The following is a 21481-nucleotide window of genomic DNA, read 5'->3' as shown; positions in this document are numbered from 1 at the left end:
TAATAACTATTATTATTTGCTTTCTGGCAATATCTAAAATGTATCTCAATATCTGTATATTTTTTATCACAATATTGCTTAATTTTATATTCACAATTTTCTGTGGGACAAAACAGAAACAAGACATATTATTTATTTATTTGTTTATGTATTTATTATCTTTGCTAAAACAACCTAGAAAGTTTAAATCTAAACAAAATTATTTTATATATTTAAAGCATTTTATTATATTCATATATTTATTTGTATTTTATCTTTTTTTCTTACTTTCTGATAATATTTTAAAGGTGTAATGCTTTTATGAATTTTGTGTGTTTTGGTAAAACAACTTCGGTGTAATATGAACAAAAAAAAGTATTTATTTATTTAGTTTTGCCTTCTAACAATATTTGATATGCATCTAATTTATATCTGAAATTATGTAAAGTTGCTCAATTTTATATTGTCAGCAAAATATGTAATGTATTATGTGAAAATGTAATATATTATTTAGTAGGGTTGGGCAATATATAAGCCCAAAGTATCTTTTTAAACTACATATTTCAAAGCTTGAATTTAATATATATATATATATATATATATATATATATATATATATATATATATATATATATATATATATATATATATAGCTTGAATTTAATATATATATATATATATATTAAATTCAAGCTTTGAAATATGTAGTTTAAAAAGATACTTTGGGCTTATATATTGCCCAACCCTACTAAATAATATATTACATTTTCACATAATACATTACATATTTTGCTGACAATATAAAATTGAGCAACTTTACATAATATATATATATATATTGCTTAGCACTCCTCTGTGACAATCAACAGAAACCCTCTGTTCCCACTGCATTGCAGTGAGCTTATTTTATGGTACCTGTGCTGTCGGTGTCAAGCTCACTTCAGCCATTAGCTGAAAGCCTGATGCACATAATGTTCAGTCTTTCTCGTCTCCATGCTGCCGGGGTGAAGGATGAGTTTGTTTGCTGTGGCTTGGGTGTGAAGAATAAATTTGCACTGTGCTTTAAATCGTGGCGTAGTCGCAAAAGCGGCAGGAAGGTTCTGACCGCAATCACACAGGAGGAATAATGAGTTTGATAGCCACGTCCAACCCTTTACCTCCACTAGGGAGACAAGCTGGAGACTTTATCTATTTAAAGCTGGTTTGTCACAAGGCGGTGCATGTAAAAATAGCAGCCCTGACCAACTGAGGGAAAGAGGGATCGAGGGAGGGAGGTGCTGCCAAGGAGTTAAAGGTGTTTTGGGGATGATGCCGTCAGTGTTATCTCTCACTTTGCTGTGTCATAAAAGACACTCATTCTGTCTGCTAAATCATGATGACATGAGTGTTGCATTCTGGGTATTTTTTTAAAAATAAATTCCCATTTTCTGTATGCATAGGATATCTGGATGACCTAGAACATTTGCCATGCAGTACAGAATACAACACATTGTGCTGTATTTGGGGGGATATCAGATTTTTTATAAGTCAATCTAATATTAACTACAATAACCTGGCACAACGTTCCTGATATAGATGAGTGAATCTGCCAGAAGCGGTGTATATGGCATTGAAATCATTTGCAAGACCTGTGGTATCGAAGATCTAAGATTAAATGTTTGCTTTCATATCCAAATGAAAAGGATTATGCGTCCAGACAGAGAGATAATCCTAGATCAGCACTTATTTTCTGAGATGCTTTGGTTCAAATGTACCCGCAGCCATATGAGCTCTGACCCTGGGTCAGCACTACTATGACATATCAGTGTCTCACCTCTTTGAGTGGGTCGTTGAGCTCGTTAAGGATGCTGTCCTCGTCGAAGATCTTTCCCTGGTAGCGATGTTCATAGTAATCGTGGATTTTCTGCCGCATGTCCGCTGGCAGCTTGTGGAAGGACATGTACTGCTCCACTTGCTTGTACTGTAAGAGAGAAAGAGAGAGAAAGAGTTTTTAGTAAAAAAACGGGTGCTGATGCATACATACACACACACAGTTTTTACTAGTGTGTGCAGGACACTATAGTTTATTTATGTAAGTGAGGATAGCAACTGGTACATATTATACCCAAAAATTCTTCATACAGTGGACTACCAGTAAAATTGATCAGACACTTTGAGCTGAGCATGTTTTCCTTAAGTGTTTTTTCTTTAATTGCTAATGTGACCTTTTACACCACAGACTGAACATAATTACGCATTGCTTGGTAATTGGTTGACCTAAATTGGTATTATCTAATTGTGTACTTTTATTAATTTAACAGCTGATTGGTTGATTGCAATCCATTACATACCTTTCTATCAAAGTGACCTGACATTATCAAGATGAATTTGTTCTGACACAGTTCGACTCTGAGTACTTGTCATGTTTTATTACCATTTTCTAAACTATAGTGAATAAACTGTGATAATGTGAGAAAATATTGAAGGTGTCTGAATACATTTTGGTTTGACTGTATAATTTATTTGAGCTAGGATGCATTAATTTGATCAAAAGAGACAGACAATCTACAGAAATTTCTACTTCAAATAAATGCTGTTCTTTCTTTTGAACGTTCTATTCATCAAAGAAAAACATGTAACATGGTTTCTACAAAAACATTAAGCAGCACGAAAAATGAACACTGCTTATTACATTTTTAATTTATCCCACAATGCAATGCACTCAACCTTACCTTCAACTTCTAATATTAATATTGAATATCAGTGATTTTTAACATCCACTTTGAGCAATTAAGGAGATATTCTTATCCAAATTGAGATTAAAAAAAAAAGTTTTATTTCTGAGAAAATACACTAAAATTAGTCAGTTTAGATGTTTTAAATTTTTTGTATTTTTTCAGTTTTATTTAGTTAGGATGCAGTAAATTGATCAAAAGTGAAAGTAGACATTTATTAAACAAAACAAATCACAAGTTTCCCAAAAATAGCACAAAAAAAGCACATGTTTTCAACATCTATAATATTTCTTGAGCAGCGAATCAGTACCAATCAGGATCACGTGACACTGAAGACTGGCGTAATGATGCTGAAAATTCAGCTTTGCGTCACATGAATAAATTACATTTTAAAATATATTCATATAGAAAACAGTTATTTCAAATAATATATATAGTAATACTATATAGTGATATATAGTAGGGCTGCACAATATATCGAAATTAACGAAATATCGCAAATGTACATATCGCGATACGCATATCGCAACGGCACGCAATATCTGAATGATTTTAATAGGCTACTTCAACATTGTAAAAAGTGTACGTTTTAGGTCAGCGCATATAGCAGAGAATAGACTGGGCACACTGTTACTTATGTGACTTGCTTGACATTAAAAAGAGTTATTAAATGCAATAACTTGTGAAAAACAACTCCTTGCAGTCTCGCGCTGTCTGACACACACACCGAAACGTGCGCACAAGCCGCCTCTCTGAAAGCGTGTGATCCCTTAAGTTCTGTTTCGTGTCTTGTTACACACTCGAACTGTCAAATACACACACAGTTATGTCAAAATGGTCGTCTTGACGAGTATTCATGTAAACACAGTCGGTTATGCTTTAGGTGAACGATATCAGTTGGGGAAAGAAACCGAATGCGTGTCAATAGGATCCGTGCATTAGTTCTTAAAGTGACAGTCTGCTAATACAGTTAACCTGCCGCTGTCTGTCAAACAACAAAAGAAAAAGAGAAAACCACTCAGTGCTCTTGACTGAATAACCTTTGTTGCTTTATTATGTATCAGTGTATATTTAATTCATGTGAAGACTACTGTTTTAGTTCTTATTTTTAATAATAAAGATAAATTAAAATAACAAAAATAATCGTCCACCCCTAGTTCAGGTGTCTTTGTTTACCTGGATGTTCTTGAGTTTTAGATTGATATAACCATATATTACCAAGTCAAGCAAAGAGTTTTTGGTATTTTAATATTGGCATTACATTCTTTGTTGGTTTACATTGATGTTAAAATTATATTGTCAGATTTGTGACATCATTTTTTTGCTAAAACGCTGATGGTCACTTTCAGAAGTTGTAGCGATGCTTTCTTTTCCCAGAAAGAAAGTGAAACACATAAATGGTATCATTCTCAGTTTTTAAATATTTGTTTTAATATAATTTAAACAGATTTTACACACTTAAAGCAATATCGTATCGCATATCGAATATCGCATTATTTAACAAGGTATCACATATTGCATTTTTCTTCAATATCGCACAGCCCTAATATATAGTAATAATATTTTACAATAGTCCTTGATTTTTTTTTTGTATATATATTTGTAAATGCATCTTTGATGAGCATAAGAGACATTTTTCAAAATCATTTAAAAAACCTTACCAACCCCAAACTTTTGAACGGTAGTAGTAAATATAATTTTGAGTAGTATGCGAACTGGAAATGTCACTGTTTTCTTTATATTTCATTGTGCTCATGTTCTCAGATTTGCAATCAAAAGTCAGAGATTTCATTACAGAAATGTATCATCAAGTTCTTCCAAAGCCAATTTATCTTGGCCATTATCTCAATTGTCTCCCCTAAGTTTCCCCTAAGAAATGTGTATTTAAAGGAAACAAAACTGAGAACATTTACCTGAGCTGTGAAAGAGCAACCTCTGAGCAATAAAATGTGCCTCCGAGTAGGCGTTTGGTGAAATGATCTTTTTTTAATTCATGCATGATTTAATGATGCGCCATTTAGATAAATCCTGTGTAAACACATCCACACGCGCGCAGAAAATGTGCTGGGTCATTGGCTGTGGGCAGGTGGTGCGCGTGGTAGAACACTTCCTGTCTGCCAACTCCGCTGATGACATCAGAGCAGGAATGTCTAATCCCAACACCTGCTCCCTTTTACCTGTCTCTGGTTACACATAAATTCAATTATGTGTCCATTCTGTACCTACACAGGCTACCCACTCCATACCGTCACAGGAAATTATAGCGTACTAAGACAGTCTATATCTGTCCGAGAACAATCTATTTTATACTGTTACATTGACTGACTTGCATATCTATAACAGCTCTTCTGTTCATGATTAATCAATACATGCGCTATTCCTATACAGGCTGTTTTATCTGTTCTCGCTCTATGAATTTTTCACTTTTACCTTAGTGTGAAGTGAGATTCATTAATAACGGGCAGACTAACAGGCTATTTTATTATTCACCTCGCTTTAGATACACAGACTGTGTGCTTCATACTGCACATTATTACACACCATCTATTTGTAGAAACATGTTGAGCTGTTCATGCAGTAATACTCATTGTGCAATTGTGATCTCATGTTTAAATCAGTGTTCAGTTGCTACCATTCAACCGTTACCTTACTTTAAACTTAAAATTGTTTTCATGTTTTTAAAAGAAGAGTTTTATGCTCACCAAGACTGCATTTATTTGATGAAAAATACAGTAAAAAAACCCCAGTAATATTGTCAAATATTTTTTGAATATAAAATAACAGAACCCCGATATGAGAGGGTTGTCCCCCCTTAAGAATATAATTAAAAACCACAGTGTTTATTACAAATAATATAATGATATATACTTAAAATAATTGTGTAAGTAATAAAACAATAAAAAAGCAAACGTGGCAAAAAATGCGTTTTAAGTTTAGAAACATTTTGAGTCCCCCATCTCTTGCCTCACAGTGGTTTGGTCCACCACGCACCTCACCGACACAGGACACACACAAGTCCGGTGCGAGAGAACAAAGTTCTTCAGTAGTTGTGGAACTCCAGTAAGTAGTTTGTCAAGGCTAATTTATTCACAAAACATCAGATGAAGTGATTTTATTTTTCTTTAATACAGACAATGCTGAGTTATTAAAAAATGTGCAATGACAAAAAAATTATGATACCGATGTATTTTTCCATAAGTCCGATATTTTATTGATTATTTGTTTGGTAGCTTGTTGTAACTCATTACAACTAACACGGTGATAAGCATATGTGTGAACTGATATTAGGCTAATTTTGCAGATTTAGCTCAATGCTTTGTGGAAGAAGCAAGATCATTTAATAATTCACTATATTACCGTGTGGTGAACCTATGATAACTCATATTTAAACAACTATTGCTTTGTGTTGTTGGCCAGATAAAATGAGAGCGAAACGGAAAAACGGACATAAGATAATTTTTCAGAAAAATGCCACACATATCCTTACAAATTTGGCTGTATTATTTGTGTCCCCTTCAAAAATTGCTCTTGAGATCTTTTTGTTTACTGTCCCCCAACTGTTAATGAAATTTACGCCCATGCACACAGACATTTAGCATAACATTCATTTTACATGCGAAGAGGTTAAACAATCATTATTCATTTGCTTAGAAATCTGAATAGTATAGTAGCAAAAACAATACACTTGAAGTGATTGGCAAATGGTCAAACTACATTTTTGTGCAAGTGATCTTGGGGGGAAAAACATTTATATAGTAAGTGTTGGCTGTTTTTCCAGACTCGTGCACACAGAAAGCCACTAGACGCTTGAACGGACAAACAGATAAAATGATGCCACAATGTGAGTTTTGTCGAGTATCCTCGCAAGCACAATCTTAAATGAGTTAAATGAAGTCTTAAATGAATGTAAAGAGTTGTGAGAAAATAGGCTGCCTGTCTGACATGTGCGTCTTGTCTTAAAGTGACAGCAGCCTAATTTTACCCATGGTTAAAACAATGAAAACAGTAACTTTTTGTGTATTTTGACTGGGCAAGTACAAATCTGAACTGGTCTGACTGGGCCAATTGGAAAAATATATATTGAAGGGGTGAAGAAGTTCACTTAAATTAAAAGTTGTTATATTTTTGAAAGCCGAATCAATGTTAAAATGTATAGCTTTCACATATACTGTAATGCTATAATTAATGGTTAAAATTGAGACAAATATCAGGTTCATAGAGACATCAGTAGCAGTATCAGTGATACTGGCCTTCTTTCATAAAAATAATTAAATAAATATTTAGAATTTAGGCTACTATCTTTGTTGTGTCTACAGTAATTTGGAGATTGAATGTGAAAGTATTACACTATAAAAATATATTAAAAACGTTAATGTTATGTGCGATTAATGGCGATTCATTACAGAAAAATGTGTGACTTTTTTTATGGATTGACAGCACTAGTATGTGTACGTCAGGAATTTTTTTTTCTTCAGTAATCAGAAAGCAATATGTGTGATGGCAGTGTGGGAAATGCCTACACTTGCTGCGGCACAGAAACATATTCCGATGGTGGACCACATAATCTTTTATCACTGTGGGTGAAATGGCAGGACAATTCAAGCACCAAGCAATTAGACTAATGTTCCAAAACCTCCCCATCTCTCTCTCTCTACTGCATTTGCAGCAGGGGGACGGCTAGACCCATGGCTACTTAACGTCTCGACAGGAAGTCTTTATCCTTGTCTCTTAGACCGAGGCCTTGAGAATTTAAGAGCTGATGTCATCAGGCTGTGGGATGCTAAGATGGTACAGACATGACCATGCTGATTTTAGAATATGTCTCTGAGGAGAGTTTGTGTCTAATATTCAAAAGAAGCCACGACATCGGCTGGTTATTGCTGGGGCAGGATGCTAGTGCACACATGTTTGCAAACCGTGTATTTCAGCACAAAAACCTGCATTTTATACACCAACCACTCACAATCCAGTTTAACAAAGCTGATGATAAATCATATGCTGTGCCTTGAGTATCTAAGCAGGCACATATAGGGATTCACAATATTTTGGTATTGGTTAATGGCTAATATTATAGCGTTGATTTGTATTGGATACTTAATTGTGCTAAATTTTCCCTTTATTTATATTTAGTTATAAAAAGAACACCAATATAAGAGAAAATTAGCACAATGCTTTTTAAACGTGATTTTAAGTATTTTTATTGATTTAAATATTATAGTATTTAATAATATTTTTAATTGGCATTTACTTTTTTTAGTTATGTGCTGTTGTAAAAAAAAATTAACAGTTTCTTTTTTTAAATATCATTAATTAATTTTTCATTTTATTTACAGTTTTAATTATGAACTTCTGCTTAAAAGTATTTTATGTCAGTTAGTTGCCAAGACAACATTTCTAATTTTCATTTAAGGTTTTAAAGTTAATTCCTTATATTTCAATTTTACTTTATTTCAATTACCGAAGCAATATTGAATAGTTTGTTTTAGTTAACAGTAAGAACACTGCATACAAAATATTTAATAACACTGTTAAATGTTATCTTTATCAAAATGAATATCTCTGTTTAAATATGTGCATTATAATATTGTGATGCCTAAATTCCAACTGGATTTATTTCTTTTTATTTAAACAAAATAATATAGAATTTTAAAATCTGCCATTTATTGGCCATTATGTGATTAAATAATATTTTTTTGCAGCACAAACATGACACTTTTATATATAAATTAGGCTTTTAATAGCCACAACTCCAAGCTATTTGCCTGGACTAGTTAACACAACTCATCCAATAGAATCAGGCGCTGAAACAATGTCAAAACACTGTAAATGATTCAGACATACAGTGGGGAGAACAAGTATTTGATACTGCCAATTTTGCAAACATACACAAATCATGTAGAAGTCTGTAATTTTTATCATAGGTACTCTTCAACTGTGAGTGACGGAATCTAAAACAAAAATACTTAATATTAATAATACTTAATAATAATTTGTAATTTTATTGCTTGACATAAGTATTTGATACATCAGAAAAGCAGAACTTAATATTTGGTACAGAAACCTTTGTTTGCAATTACAGAGATCATATGTTTCCTGTAGTTCTTGACCAGGTTTGCACACACTGCAGCAGAGATTTTGTCCCACTCCTCCCTACAGACCTTCTCCAGATCCTTCAGGTTTCTGGCCTGTCGCTGAGCAATACGGACTTTCAGCTCCCTCCAAAGATTTTCTATTGGGTTCAGGTCTGGAGACTGGCTAGGCCACTCCAGGACCATGAGATGCTTCTTACGGAGCCACTCCTTAGTTTCCCTGGCTGTGTGTTTCGGGTCATTGTCATGCTGGAAGACCCAGCCACGACCCATCTTCAATGCTTTCACTGAGGGAAGGAGGTTGTTGGCCAAGATCTCACGATATATGGCCCCATCCATCCTCCCCTCAATATGGTGCTGTCGTCCTGTCCCCTTTACAGAAAAGCATCCCCAAAGAGTGATGTTTCCACCTCCATGCTTCACGGTTGGGATGGTGTTCTTGGGGTTGTACTCATCCTTCTTCTTCCTCCAAACACGGCGAGCGGAGTTTAGACCAAAAAGCTCTATTTTTGTCTCATCAGACCACATGACCTTCTCCCATTCCTCCTCTGGATCATCCAGATGGTCATTGGCAAACTTCAGACGGGCCTGGACATGCGCTGGCTTGAGCAGGGGGACCTTGCGTACGCTGCAGGATTTTAATCCATGACGGTGTAGTGTGTTACTAATGGTTTTCTTTGAGACTGTGGTCCCAGCTCTCTTCAGGTCATTGACCAGGTCCTGCCGTGTAGTTCTGGGCTGATCCCTCACCTTCCTCGTGATCATTGATGCCCCAGACCGAGGGAGATTGACCGTCATCTTGAACTTCTTCCATTTTCTAATAATTGCGCCAACTGTTGTTGCCTTCTCACCAAGCTGCTTGCCTATTGTCCTGTAGCCCATCCCAGCCTTGTGCAGGTCTACAATTTTATCCCTGATGTCCTTACACAGCTCTCTGGTCTTGGCCATTGTGGAGAGGTTGGAGTCTGTTTGATTGAGTGTGTGGACAGGTGTCTTTTATACAGGTAACGAGTTCAAACAGGTGCAGTTAATACAGGTAATGAGTGGAGAACAGGAGGGCTTCTTAAAGAAAAACGAACAGGTCTGTGAGAGCCGGAATTCTTACTGGTTGGTAGGTGATCAAATACTTATGTCATGCAATAAAATGCTAATTAATTATTTAAAAATCATACAATGTGATTTTCTGGATTTTAGATTCCGTCTCTCACAGAAGATACAAATGATAAAAGTGATGAAATGATAAAAATTACAGACCTCTACATGCTTTGTAAGTAGGAAAACCTGCGGCAGTGTATCAAATACTTGTTCTCCCCACTGTAATTTATTCTTATTAAATTCCCTCACATAAGCTGTGTCCCAATTCAGAGACTACCACACCTTCAAAGTCCTGCATTCGAAGGAGCCTTCGAATTTGGACCGCTTTCGTCACACCGCTGTGACACTTTCGGCCTTCGAAGGATGAATTCAGCCTATGAATTGGGACACCGCTATAGTGTTACTAAGTCTTAGTCAGCGCTGAATATTCAGAATATGAGTAACTGTGACCTGTGGTCAGTCAGTCGGCGGCAGTGTGAGTGCCATGAACTTGTGAGTCACAAGGCATCAGGGCAAAAGCAAACACACTGATATGGGCTTCCTTACTGAGATAGTGTCCATGTATTTATTCTCACACGCATACATGCATGAGTACACAAACACCATCATTATTGTAGACTTATGACTCGGGATAAGTTAAGAATGATTTTAACACATTTACACTGTAAAAAATGATATGACAACATGTTTTTACATTGCTTTAACTCCTCAAAAAAAAAAAAAAAAAAAAATTCTGCTATGTAAGATTCAACTAATTTTTTCAAGTTTGAAACGACTTTTTAATACAGTGTTCTGGCTTAATTTGACTTCAAACTTAAAATTAAACAAGAAATCCTCCATATTGTATACCATATTGGGACCTATTATGCCCTTTTTCAAAGTCTGGATTTTATTTTTGGGGTCTACTAGAATCAGTTTTCTTGTTTTCAAGGGTACTGTTTAAACGCAGTGTAATTATTTTATTTATTGCTGCACCTCTCTTTCCAGTCTGTCAGTAACGCTTAGTTCCTGTCTCTATGAAGCCCCTCCTGCTGAAAAGCACACTGTGCTCTGATTGGTCGCTGGACCAGTGCGTTGTGATTGCTCAATCGCTTTGAGTGTGTTTTGTGAATGGCATGCCCCTTACCATAACCACAAGTTTCAACACATTACTAACACAGATCATCCAGGCCTCAGCCCTTTGTTTTTTGTTTTTTTTGCTCTAATGCCTTGGGTGGGGATTATTTAAATCAGGAATATTGAGAAGTGTTCCAGGAAGAAAACTCGAGGCAGAGTTCAGAACCCGTGCATACTGATATAGGCAATAACTCCCTTTGGAGTGAAATTGTGCTTTGTTTAACTAGGCATTTTTCATACTCAACATTACAGCAACATTACACACTAAAGAAAGTTGAAAATGTAAAAAAGCATAATTCATAGTTTTTATGAAACCCCACCTGGAGGGCAAAACAAAGCTTTCCTCCACTGCCCGCCAGTCATTTCAGGTTTGTGGTAAGTACTAATGTAGTAAGACAGTGATATGAAAATTCAATATACACCTTATTGATGATGCATACTTTCTATGGGCAAGCAGATGAACACAGAATATTAATGAAACACACGGTTTCTCATTAAGCATTTTTTCCCATCGAAAACCATTATAAAGAAAATGGGTTGCATTCATATTCTGGGGTCATCTGCTCGCCTGTATATAGTATGCATCATCAAAAAAAGATGTGAACTGAATTTGATCTTTTAATATCCCTGTTTTAATAATAATAATTATTAATTTGTTACATTTATATAGTGCTTTTCTGGGTACTCAAAGCGCTTTACATATAAAAGGGGGGAATCTCCTCATCCACCACCAATGTGCAGCATCCACCTGGATGATGCGACGGCAGCCATATTGCGCCAGAACGCCCACCACACACCAGTTTATTGCTGGAGAGCAGACAGAGTGATGAAGCCAATCAGTATATGGGGATGATTAGGAGGCCATGATGGACAGGGGCCAATGGGCAAATTTGGCCTGGATGCCGGGGTCACATTCCTACTCTTTTTCGAAGGACATCCTGGGATATTTAATGACCACAAAGAGTCAGGACCTCAGTTTAACATCTCATCCGAAGGAACAGTGCTTGTTACTGTATGGTGTCTTCATCACTACACTGGGGCGTTAGGACCCACACAGACCACAGGGTGAGCGCCCCCTCCTGGCCTCACTAACATCTCTACCAGCAGCTACCGAGTTTTCCCAGTTGGTCTCCCATCCAGGTACTGACCAGGCTCAAACCTGCTTAGCTTCAGTGGGAAACCAGTCTTGGGCTACTGGGTGATATGGCTTTTAGGGCGTTTTCACACCTACTTTGTTAGGTCCGAATCAAAATTACAGGTGTGAAACCTCCCCCGTACCTCGGTCCGGATCAAACTGAACAAAGGTTCGGTTCGTTTCTAGTGTGAAAGCATTTTCTGTATGGTTCGGACTTTCAGACCATTTACAGGAAGTTCCTGTTTATGTTTAAATATTATAATGTTATTTTTTTAATTCAATCTAGGCTAGATTGATTATGAAAAGTGAAAAGATGCGCAATATGTCAGAAGACAGAAGGTCAGAAATGATTTTGAAAGAAATTTTGTGTGATTTTGATTAGAAAGCCTTTCTTTAATGTGAATTTAGTTTCACTTAATTTTAATCAACGTTTAATCAGATAATTGCCTGGATTTAATAAATAAGAAGCAAATAGTCTATAGCAGACAATAATCGCGGGAGCGATCACATGCTCAAATAAACCGAAACTCAGCAGGCTACTTGTCTCACAAAAATGAGAAATATGTGTATATAAAGCTTGAAATGTCCACTTTTAAACGTAACGAAAAGAAAATAGTCAAGTAATGCGCACTGTTCAATAGTGCCAATGATATGCGTCCGTTCATTCATTCTTGTCAAAGACGCTGACGTTTACATACCAATAAATGTCCAGATGCAGCTCACATAGATGATGATGAGTGAACGCAAGTGTGTCATGTAAAGTTCTCTAGTGCGCTTGCATAATTGCAATGTGAAACCAAACCAAAACGAACCGAATGTATAAAATGCATCAAAACATGAACTTTGGTTCGGACCTTGGTGCGGACTTTCAGGTGTGAAAACGCCCTTAGTATATTATGGCACTTTAGGGTGGGTTGCACCAATTTTCTGGTGAATTGAACCGAGTTTCTGGTGTTCAATAAAAAAGGAAATGGAATATTAACAGTGTTGATGTTTAATTGGCGAATCCATCATGGCAGAGAAAATTAATCGAAGATGAAGGTTTTAATCACAGGTTAGAATTGTAATCCCTGATTTGTTAATCTGAGTTTAAAATTAAAGAGTGCAACACAACTCGATTTAAAATAAAACCCAGATCAACCAATCCTTGATTAGTGTTAAAGGAGTAGTTCACTTTCAAATAAATGTTTGCTGATAATTTACTCACCCCCATGGCATCCAAGATATCCATGTCTGTCTTTCTTCAGTCGAAAAGAAATTAAGGTTTTTGATGAAAACATTCCAGGATTTTTCTCCATATAATGGACTTCAATGGGCTCCAAACGGTTCAAGGTCCAAATGACAGTTTCAGTGCAGCTTCAAAGGGCTTTAAACGATACCAGACGATGAATAAGTGTCTTATCTAGCGAAACGATCAGCTTCTGCGAGAAACCGAGCAGTATTTATGTTATTATTTTACCTCTTATCAGCCGAACGTGATCATCTCTGAGCTCAGCCATAACTTCCGCTAAGTGAGGTCAAAATACAAGCGTGGTCATGGATATATCGATCGTAGATGCCTCATTCTACTGATCCGTGCTGGCACTAATGAGGCATCTACGTATACATCTATGACCACGCTCGTATTTTGACCTCCCTTAGCGGAAGTTATAGCGGAGCTCAGAGATGATCACGTTCGTCTGATAAGAGGTAAAATAATAACATAAATACTGCTCGGTTTCTCGCAGAAGCTGATCGTTTCGCTAGATAAGACCCTTATTCATCGTCTGGTATCGTTTAAAGCCCTTTGAAGCTGCACTGAAACTGTCATTTGGACCTTGAACCGTTTGGAGCCCATTGAAGTCCATTATATGGAGAAATATCCTGGAATGTTTTCATCCAAAACCTTAATTTCTTATCGACTGCAGAAAGAAAGACATGGACATCTTGGATGACATGAGGGTGAGTAAATTATCAGCAAACGTTAATTTAAATTGAACTAATCCTTTAAACTTTGCTTAATTTGATCCTTATTGGTGCAACCCAGTTTTTAGTGATATAAATGCTATGGCAGGCGCTGTATATGGATCACAAGTGCCTAAAACTTGCATCTTGTTCACACATTTTTGTTTTTGAGATGGACCATTGACAGGCTTGTGCTGCAGTTCTCAAAACTATGAATAGGAAGCTGGTTGAGAAGCTTGGACACCAGCTTACCGCCTTCCATTTTCTCTCTGAGACATGCAAAAACACACATCCAAACTTTGGAAAAAGGGGAGCTGGAGACCAAAACTCCAGGAACTCATCCATTTTAATCAGTCTACTAACACACACACAGGCACGCACATATTCAGCAAGCAGAATCAGGGGATCAGTCTGTTTGGTTTAACGGATTGTCACAGCCCGGTGACGACAGCACCTGTGAATAAACACCGTCTCGCACACACTGCAGGCCGGTGGCGCTGCGCTGACATGGCGGGTAGCGACGGAAATGAGGGTGAAAACAAAAAACCATGTCACTTCTTGTTCTACATTGATTACAGCGCATCTGTCAGAGCATGATAAGGCCTGTTTGCGTTTGCAATGCTGAGCTCACAAAGAAGGGGAACTTTTTGGTAGGTCGTGCGGGGAACGAGGAGTGGCTTTTAATGGAGTAGTCTTGAGGTGGCGAGAAGGCACAGAAAAGTCAAGCTGTTTGGGGCATGTGGCTTAAAGCACAAATATCATTTGGTACTGGCAGAGCAGATAAACTCACTTCATCCTGAGGGGATTTTCTAAAGCTCGCGTACATGCACTTCATGATTCCCACAGAGGTAATGCTCAAATGTTTTATCCGTCTGTGTGAATGACAGCTGGCGTCCTCTTAGTGTCAATGGCATGTTTGTATATCCGCTTCAAAAGGCCATCGACAGACACGTGCCAGTATTCTTCAATTTCCTTCTTCTTTCCCGTTTTATTTTCTTATCCATTTAGCTTTTTTTGTCTTTTTCATGACCTTTTACTTTCCATTTCCATTTTTCTTCTTTCCTTCAATTATTGTCCTTATGTTTCCTGTCCTTTGTATGACCTTTTTATTGAATTACCTTTTATTATTTTATATATATTCAGTTTTTTATCCATTTCTGGTCCCTTTTCTTTTCCTTTATAATTAGTTTTAATATTTCCGTCCCTCCTGTCTCTTTCCTTTTCCTGTTCTTTTCTCTCTTTTGTCTTTTTTCCCCATTTTCATTCTCCATCCTTTCCATTTCTTTCCTTTTTCTTTCGTTCTATCTTCCATTTTCTTTCTTTCTTTCTTTCTTTCTTTCTTTCTTTCTTTCTTTCTTTCTTTCTTTCTTTCTTTCTTTCTTTCTTTCTTTCTTTCTTTCTTTCTTTCCTTCCTTCCTTAATTTCCTTCAGTTTCTCATTTCCGGTTCTTTCCTTTTCATGTATTAACCTCCTTCCCTTCCTCCTTCCTTCCTTCTCCCATTTCCTGTTCTCTCCTTTTCATTTCTTAATTGCCTTCCTTTTCCCATTTCCTGTTCTTTCCTTTCCTTTTCTTTTCATTTCTTAATTTCCCTCCTTCCTTTTCCCATATCCTATTCTTTCCTTCCTTCCTTCCTTCCTTCCTTCCTTCCTTCCTTCCTTCCTTCCTTCCTTCCTTCCTTCCTTCCTTCCTTCCTTCCTTCCTTCCTTCCTTCCTTCCTTCCTTCCTTCCTTCCTTCCTTCCTTCCTTCCTTCCTTTCCTGTTCTTTCCTTTTCCTTTTCTTTTCATTTCTTAATTTCATTCCTTCCTTTTCCCATCTCCAATTCTTTCATTTTCCTTCCTTCCTTCCTTCCTTCCTTCCTTCCTTCCTTCCTTCCTTCCTTCCTTCCTTCCTTCCTTCCTTCCTTCCTTCCTTCCTTCCTTTCCTGTTCTTTCCTTTTCCTTTTCTTTTCATTTCTTAATTTCATTCCTTCCTTTTCCCATCTCCAATTCTTTCATTTTCCTTCCTTCCTTCCTTCCTTCCTTCCTTCCTTCCTTCCTTCCTTCCTTCCTTCCTTCCTTCCTTCCTTCCTTCCTTCCTTCCTTCCTTCCTTCCTTCCTTCCTTCCTTCCTTCCTTCCTTCCTTCCTTCCTTCCTTCCTTCCTTCCTTCCTTCCTTCCTTCCTTCCTTCCTTCCTTCCTTTTCCCATTTCCTGTTCTTTCCTTTTCCTTTTCTTTTCATTTCTTAATTTCCTTCCTTCCTTCCTTTTCCCATTTCCTGTTCTTTCCTTTTCCTTTTCTTTTCATTTCTTAATTTCCTTCCTTCCTTCCTTCCTTTTCCCATTTCCTGTTATGTCATTTTCCTTTCCTAGGCTAGTTCTGATTTTTCCTCTTTACTACACTTCCAGCCAAAGCACAGAAGGCTAATCCATGTTCAGGTTTATTATCAGCGTGGGAACAGAAATGCTTTGTCAAGATTAGGTTTGTTTATCACCACTCTCTCTTTTCTTTCCATTTCTTCTTGCAGAAGCGGTCATCACATTAAATGTGTGCTGGGCTCTGACAGGGTTATATTAGATGTCAGGAACAATCCACCCAGCCTGTCTGCATATCTCCTGTGTCTCAGGTGCTTGCGGCTGCCCTTCACTCTCTCTCTCCAGCAAAAAAAGAGAAAAAGTTTAGGGACAATACAACTACTTAAAAGGTGCTTTGTTCCACCAAATTGCAATGGTACCTGCTCAGGAAGATACACCGAAGTGCGCTCATGCGATATGGATGATAATACAGATATCCTAATTTGCATGAAGGGAAGATGAGAAAAGGCAAGATGATTTGAGATCATAATGCCTTTTATTATTCTGTCTCTTTTTTTAAATTAGAATCTATATTTTGAATTTGAATTATATTTTGTTGAAGTAACAAACGTACAAAATAGATCATCTATATGCATGCCCACAAGATTTTGGGTCAATTTTGCTACAATTTCCAGAATTGGAGCACAGTAATTGCAATCGACAATGTTTATCTAAAATTTGTTTCTTGTATCAACATTTTAATATACACTGCCTGGCCAAAAAAGTCACTGTTTGGATTTAAATAGGAAAATCCTTAAGAGTGAATGATTGGATCATTGATCAATGATTATTATGTTTCTAGCATGTTACGTTTATGTTTGTCAACAGTTCTTCTAACCCTAATAGATGGAGTGTGTGTAGCTTTTCATTTCTTAAACAACCATGACACATCATGGCCATATTCCAGGATGACAATGTCAAGATTCTTCAGGCTCAAATTGTGAAAGAATGTGCTGGAGGTGGTGCTTGACTCTTGCATTGTCAATATAAGATCTTGACCAAAAATGTATGCCCCTCCTGATGAAAATAACATCACAACATTTATTTCCATCAAGAGGTGCATCAATTTTTGGTCAAGATCTTGTATTGACAATGCAAGAGTCCAGCACTCTGTAAAGTCTCCTCCAGCACATCCCAAAGACTTTCAATGAATTTAAGGTCTGGACTCAGAAGTGCCGATTCATGTGTGAAAATTATTCTTCATGCTCCCTTCCAACCATTCTTTCACAATTTGACCCTGATGAATCTTGACATATGGCCATGATGTGTCGTCCTACATGGTTGTTTAAGAAAGGAAAAGCTACACAATTAAGGTTAAGAACTGTTGCCAAACATATAACATGCCAAAAATATAATAATCACTGCAATAATGATCCAATCATTGACTCTTAAGTATTTGTTTCCTTAAATCCAAACCGACTTTTTTGGCCGGGCAGTGTATATTCGTAAGCAATAATACATTATCCTATCATATATTACATCTTAATGCATGTTCAGTTTTATTTATATAATATTAATGTGGAATAAAAACCTCATTATTTACCATTCCCTTCATGTCATGATCATACAACCTTGAGCTTGCTGTAACTGAAACAAAATACTGCCAAACTAAATGCTGTGAATTATCGCCTAGTCAATGCTGTCAGTCATGACCAAAGTCCGAATTTATAACACACAAACTGACATAAAAGGTCGCATATTGTAAAATGTGACAAACAACAATCATAAGGAAGGAAGTGTGCACCTGGCTTTAGATGTCTTGTAGCATCCAACAAACAACCCACCTGTTTAACCTTTCCATTCAAACACAACAGCCTGTATTCATGAAGCATTACATAACAAGACTGCTGATCTGACAAGGGATTCTAGCTGTTTATGCCATGTTTGATCATAGAAGATCCTTGCCTTGCTCTCCTGCTGTGGAATGCTCTGTAAATGCCAGGAAATAATACCTGGGTTTATTCCTAAACTGGTATCAAAAATGACATCAGGTGAATAAGGTGAACGTTGACCTCACATCAGAGAAACTTCTTCTCGAAATGTTTTCGTCTTAGATCTTGCACTTTGAAATATCTCTTCCACTCCTATGCATCTCCCTGCTTAGCACACAACAACGTGTCGTGGTTCCTCTCTGGGTCTGATCTCAGCCATGTGCTGGTTTGATCTGCTGATCATAGGAGATCTGCTATTGCAAAGCCACAGATGAGTGGACTGATGAGAGATAAGGCTGTTGGAGCGTGGTTATCTTCCATTAGTCAGCTTTCGTATGCTTGTCTTTGCAAATGGAACAGCAGATAGAATCGCAATGAGTCAGACAGTACAAGAGCTGAGCCAGAAAATTCTTCATCAGATCTGTTATAAAACCACTGATTACCGCATATGTCCCTATATATTTATTTTAAATAATAATAAAGCTAGCTTTGAAACCATAAGATCCCACCCTCCCTTCAGAGCGTCTCCAAAGCCACGCCTCCTCTAAAACACATCAACACATACAGCAGATGTTGCAAAGCGTCATATTTCATCCCATATTGTATTAAATAGTAAACAGAAAAAAGTCACATAACCAAAATTTCAGTAGTCGGCACCAATACCAGTTAAATTTCACGCTTCTCCAAATCAAAAACTATTTAATTTTTTTATGTAACTTTAATGTGTTCTATTTGAAAATGAAATATATTAAAAAGTGCCCCTATTATGCAATTTTAAAGTTTCCTAATTTAGTTTTGGAGGTCTCCAACAACAGGTTTACATGCATCAAAGGTCAAAAAAGGTTTAATTTTCTCATAATATATATTGCATATCCCCACAATGTTCAATGATTCTCAAGCGAGTCAAAGGATGAGGCTCTCTATATCCCTCCTTTAAAGCCTACTGTGGCGGGCAGCGAGGCCGAGGGACCGTGAGGGCGGGACGAGGCGGCGCTCATCAGGGAGGATGAGCGCCAGCTGCGCGCCGCAGCGATCTCGGCCCTTGCGGAGGAGTGAGGGACTATAAAGGAGGAGCGACAACAGTGAGGGACGAGAGAGGACCAGGCCTGGAATTTGCGTTATGTTTTATTTTAGTTGTGTTATCCGCTGCAGTCGTCCGTGAGGGGCTGCAGCTTTTTATTTTCATTTTGTGTTTGTTTGTATGTAGGCGGCAGTCGACCGTGAGGGGCTGTCGCCGCCATTTTATTTTGTGTTTATTTGATTAAAAGTTTGTTTAATGTCCGCCGGTTCCCGCCTCCTTCTTCCCGTACAAACAACGTTTTACTACAGTGGTGCCGAAACCCGGGAGGAAGGAGGGACGCGCTGTCGAAGAGCCCTCGCAGCTGAGGGGGATCGCGGTGCCGCGGAGTTCGGGCAGCGCGGAGGAGAGAAGTCCGCGAGCGGCTGCCCGAAGCGGTGGTGCTGGAGCGGATGAAGGTCGGTGGGACGGAGAGCTCGCTGCCGTGCCCCTGGGTCGAGGTGGGGTGGCTGCCGTCCTAGAGGGAGCGCGGAGGAGTCACCGGCGTTCGCCGTGGGCCGGAGCCTGTATCCCTCCGCCGTGTAGGGGAGGGGCAGGGAGCGCGCGGGACTCGCTGCCGGCTGCCCTCGACAGGAGGAGCCACCGCCGGCCGCCAGGGGGCGGAGGAGCGTCGAGCCGTCCACCGGCCGTCCAGTACCACCGCATGGCACCGCGAAGAAGAACCTCTTGGCTGGCTGAGGACCGAGCGGCAGTGTGTCTGGGAACCGGACCAGAATTTTTTTTTTTCTTTCTCTCTTTTCTCCTCTCTCCACTCTCTCGTCCCTGTCGCTCCTCAGGTTCCTCGCTCCGTTCTCTCACCTCGCTGTTCTTACCCCCAGGTCCCGCGGCCGCCGTGATCGGCCCCCCCGGGGAGGGGGGGGGGGGGAGTAGAGCGCAGACTCGGGAGTACCCCCCGGCCTGCGAAGGGCGTTGGGGGTATGTGGCGGGCAGCGAGGCCGAGGGACCGTGAGGGCGGGACGAGGCGGCGCTCATCAGGGAGGATGAGCGCCAGCTGCGCGCCGCAGCGATCTCGGCCCTTGCGGAGGAGTGAGGGACTATAAAGGAGGAGCGACAACAGTGAGGGACGAGAGAGGACCAGGCCTGGAATTTGCGTTATGTTTTATTTTAGTTGTGTTATCCGCTGCAGTCGTCCGTGAGGGGCTGCAGCTTTTTATTTTCATTTTGTGTTTGTTTGTATGTAGGCGGCAGTCGACCGTGAGGGGCTGTCGCCGCCATTTTATTTTGTGTTTATTTGATTAAAAGTTTGTTTAATGTCCGCCGGTTCCCGCCTCCTTCTTCCCGTACAAACAACGTTTTACTACACCTACTCTGCTCTGATTGGTCAGATGGCCCAGTCTGTTGTGATTTTCTACTGTGTACAGCGCGTATTTCGAGAACAAACGTCCATAACTGAACTTCAGCTTCCTAAAGCTCAGGCGGTTGTACAAACAGTAACGATGATGTTGATTTTACACCAATCCCAGCGTGAATCCGAATTGATTAAACATTGGAAGAACTAGTAATTCAACTCGAACCTTGAGCAGGACGTTTCTCACTGTAATTCCTTACCATCAGCATTAACAAGTGTGCGTCCATCAACAATCCTGTGTGTGTGTTTCTAATTTATTACGGTTCACGCGGGAACTGTATCAATAACAGTTTGTTAGCCCTGCACTAACGTGAATGCAGGGTTGCCAACTTTTAAGTTCAGGTTGGAGTGAGATTTTTTTTGGGGGTGTGATTGGCACAAATATCGATTTCGATCTTGATTCAGTATCATATGTATATAACCTAGTGTACATGGAAATAATAAGTTTGCCTTAGCACTATTTTAAACGTTTCTTGGGTTAAATTATATGTGCTTGAATTCATTAATATTCCCTTGTGTGTGCTTATATAAGTATCATTAAAAATATTTGGATGTAAGTTATTAACGTTTTACAATTTCACATTTAAATAAATCTAGTGTTTGGTCATATCTAAATATTTATTAAAATGCAAAACCTAAAAATAAGTAAGCAGTTATGATCTGCAATACTTTTTTGAGCAACTAGATTAGATACATTGATTAAAGAGCCATACAGGCACCTG

At 38.4% G+C, this 21481-nt stretch overlaps 1 protein-coding gene across 2 annotated transcripts in view; it reads right to left on the bottom strand.

The window, feature by feature from the left end:
- hcn1 (hyperpolarization activated cyclic nucleotide-gated potassium channel 1) overlaps positions 1-21481 on the bottom strand; it is a 144863-nt gene that overhangs the window by 23463 nt on the left and 99919 nt on the right. For both annotated transcript variants that reach the window (XM_079834944.1, XM_079834945.1), the window contains exon 5: positions 1793-1939. In XM_079834944.1, coding sequence (XP_079691070.1) covers positions 1793-1939 — 147 coding nt within the window. The remainder of the gene's footprint in view (positions 1-1792; positions 1940-21481) is intronic.

The sequence above is a fragment of the Gobio gobio genome, assembly GCF_949357685.1.
Source record: "Gobio gobio genome assembly, chromosome: 14".
Taxonomy (NCBI): Eukaryota; Metazoa; Chordata; class Actinopteri; order Cypriniformes; family Gobionidae; genus Gobio; species Gobio gobio.
The sequence above is the reverse complement of the archived record's forward strand: the minus strand, read 5'-3'. Positions and strand labels throughout refer to the sequence as shown.